This window comes from Sceloporus undulatus, chromosome 3 (genome assembly GCF_019175285.1).
Source record: "Sceloporus undulatus isolate JIND9_A2432 ecotype Alabama chromosome 3, SceUnd_v1.1, whole genome shotgun sequence".
Classification (NCBI taxonomy): Eukaryota; Metazoa; Chordata; class Lepidosauria; order Squamata; family Phrynosomatidae; genus Sceloporus; species Sceloporus undulatus.
In genome coordinates this window covers 1,439,116-1,442,062 of record NC_056524.1, presented here as the reverse complement: position 1 = coordinate 1,442,062, position 2,947 = coordinate 1,439,116, and the positions used below count along the sequence as shown (strand labels likewise).

Genomic DNA, 2,947 nt, shown 5'->3' with positions numbered 1-2,947 from the left:
CATGTGGGTGAAATAGAGTGGGGTTGCCATTTGGCCCTCATGGCTTCCAGAGACTATTTAATCCTTCATTGTCCCCCTCCTTCCACCACTGGGAGCTGAAGCTGAACAACTGGACACCCCAATGTGCACAGTGTCTTTACAGTGACACCCAAATCTCCCCCAAAGCTGGAAAAGAAACAGCTATTACTGGAGGTGGGGGAGAGATGGGTCTCCCTTTTGGAACAAGAGGCCATTGGGAAGGGTGCTTTAAGGTGAAAAAAAAGGCCATGGCAAGTGCCCCCTCCCCACAATTTTAGCTGCAGCAACAGTGCCATGGTGCAGGCTTGGCACATTGGAGACTCTCTACTTTCCCACCTCCCCAATTCAGTTTCTCTGCCCCTTCAGCACTCAGTTGACACTCCTTGGAGGTCTTTCCCTTCATCCCAAAGACAAAAATACCCAGCCTGCCCCCCAACTTCTTTGCTAAGTCAAACACCCTCCTTTCCACCCCACATCCCATGGAGGTTTGCATGCTCTTTCTTGCACAGCTTGGTCTGGGGCCCCATTTGGAACAAGAGAGAAAGAGAGAAGACATGGGGTGCACGAGCGCCTTGTCCCCCCCAAGCCAGACCTTCCCCACCATGGGCCAGGGACCCCTACCCTACCCCTACCCCTTTCCGCCAAAGCCCCCCAAGAGAGATGCAGACTCAGTCGGGTTTGCAGTGGGGTGACATTTATTTGATGATGATTTTGTCACGCAGGGGGAGGGGAAAGTGGAGGGCAGGTAGGGTCTCCCCAGGCATGGCTGGCAAAGGGAGCACCGGGCAGCATCTGCTTCTCCCTCCAGGTGACATTGGCTCAACGGTACTGGCGGGCCAGGGCATGGGCCACGGCCCCCGCAAGCTTCTGGAAGGCAGCGTGGCAGGCCGGAGTGAAGTCCTTCCCAAAGTGGGCTGCCAGGAGGGTCATAAGGACGTCACCCAGGAGCTGGAGGAGGAAGAAGAGGGCGCAGGTTAAAAACTCAAGCACCTCCAATGTTGGCTGTGCCATGCTGTGCATAAGTCTTTGTGGTTCGGGGGCACTGCCACACAGATACACAAACACACAGCCCATTAAGTATTGCTGGAAAGAAAATGCAGCTGGTGTCCACTCCCATCTGTGAGCATCTTGTTCCTTGCCCCAGGTGGCAAAAGGTTTTGGGCTGATCCCTTAGCAAATGAGACCGCTAAAGGCCATCTCCCCCACACCTTGGCTTTGGGGGTCTGAGACCGCAAAAGTATTTGTGGTTGGGGGGCACTGCCACGCACACAGACAGACACACAGCGTATTCCATTACAGATCCCCTAACCCTTGCCAGCCACAACACTGGCATCCCACGCAATGGGAAATGCACATGTACAAACATAGAGGGAGCCCAGTATGGAGGGCAAGGCAAGATAAGAGTCGTTTCATAAAATAATAGATGTGCAGTTGGAAACCAAGTGCCAAGCAGTTGACCTTGCTGTGGGTCAGGAAGGTGTTTTTTTTTGGGGGGGGGGGGGGTGAACCTGGGTTCAAATGCATTTCTTGTTACCGGAGACCTGGGCTAGCATCTCTGCTTGGCCAAGGACCTCACCTGGCTCCAAGGGCATTGGGGAGATTTGTGCAAAAGTCTTGAAAAGATAGAGACAAACTATTTTCTTTTTAAAGCAAAGGAAGGAAAGCACAGCTGTGTGGAGCTTGCAAAAGAAACAGGTATGCACACATCCTGCACACATATGCACACAGCAACACAGCCTCTCAGGTTGACCAGAGTAGCTTCTCACTTTCCCCCATGCATGCATGTAGCTCCTTCCCAAAATGATTCTTCTCAGCCCCATTAATGCAGAGGGGCCTTGGATCCACCTTCTCTCCCCATCCCTCCCCAGCACCCCAGGCCCATCCTTCCTCACAAGGGGGGTGCGCCTCTTACCTTAAAGTTCACGGGGTCCACGTGGAGCTTGACACAATGCAGTTCACTCAGCTTGGCAAAGGTCTCCTTGATGTTGTCCATGTTCTTGATGGCTTCTGCAAAGGACATTAACACCTTCTTGCCATGCGCCCTGACCTTGGCGTTGCTACAGATGGCGGCGGGGCTGGAGAGGTTCCCGAAGTCAGGAAAGAACCTCTGGGTCCAGGGGTACACCACCATCATGCTGCAAGGAGGAAAGAGCAGGGACAGAGAAGGAGGAAGGAAGGAAGGAAGGAAGGAAGGAAGGAAGGAAGAAAGAAAGAAAGAGTTGGTCACCCTGGTCCAAAGAGAAAGAGAAAGGCCACCAGGCCAGTGGTGGGAAGGGGACCCAAAACTTGCCCAGTCACTCCAGCTTGGTCACTCTTGAGTGGCACTGGGGGACCACTAGGGAAGTCTGGATCATCACCCAGATGTGGGCATACTGAGCTGGATGGGTCCCTCTTTCCTCCCCAACTGGAGGGTATCATCCACCCTCCTTTCCCTGCCTCCCTGGCATTGGGTTTACCAGGCTAAGACATCGCCACCCATTTGGGCGACATCGATTTTGCTCCAGTGTGAAGTGATGAGCTGTTTCTCTTCGGCGGTCCAGTGCACCATGGTGGCTGCAGAGGTTGCGGCTGGGGACGGTTGCTGAGCTTTTGGCCAGTTGCTGAGCTGAGCTGGCCCTCTCCCCAGGGAGAGACTTTTATACCCTGAGCCACCTCTGGGCAGCTGAGGAGCCCAAGGGAGGCGGGGGCCAATACCTGGGTGTGGCTGGGGCACCGGGTGAGCCAAGATAGCCAAGGAGGTCCACGGCTGGATGGCTGGATGGCTTGCAAGCACTCCTCCTTGTTATCAGTACAGTATCTGTCCTTCCCCAGCAGAAGCAAACTGCAGAGGGCCACTCTTGAGAGCAGTACTGCAAGCCCTGCACAGGGGAAGGCCAGGACATCTGCAGCCAAGACAAACCAGAATGTGGCCATAGAATTGTAGAATCAT

At 54.3% G+C, this 2,947-nt stretch overlaps 1 protein-coding gene across 1 annotated transcript; it reads right to left on the bottom strand.

Annotated features, from left to right (window-relative positions):
* Window positions 1–695: 695 nt before the first annotated feature.
* On the bottom strand, window positions 696–2,641 carry LOC121926930 (hemoglobin subunit beta-1-like). Its single transcript, XM_042460327.1, has 3 exons — window positions 2,475–2,641; window positions 1,931–2,153; window positions 696–966 (listed from the first exon to the last, which is right to left on the bottom strand). The coding sequence occupies exons 1-3, from the start codon at window positions 2,564–2,566 to the stop codon at window positions 838–840; spliced, it is 444 nt and encodes a 147-aa protein (XP_042316261.1). The 5' UTR covers window positions 2,567–2,641; the 3' UTR covers window positions 696–837.
* Between the last annotated feature and the right edge of the window lie 306 nt (window positions 2,642–2,947).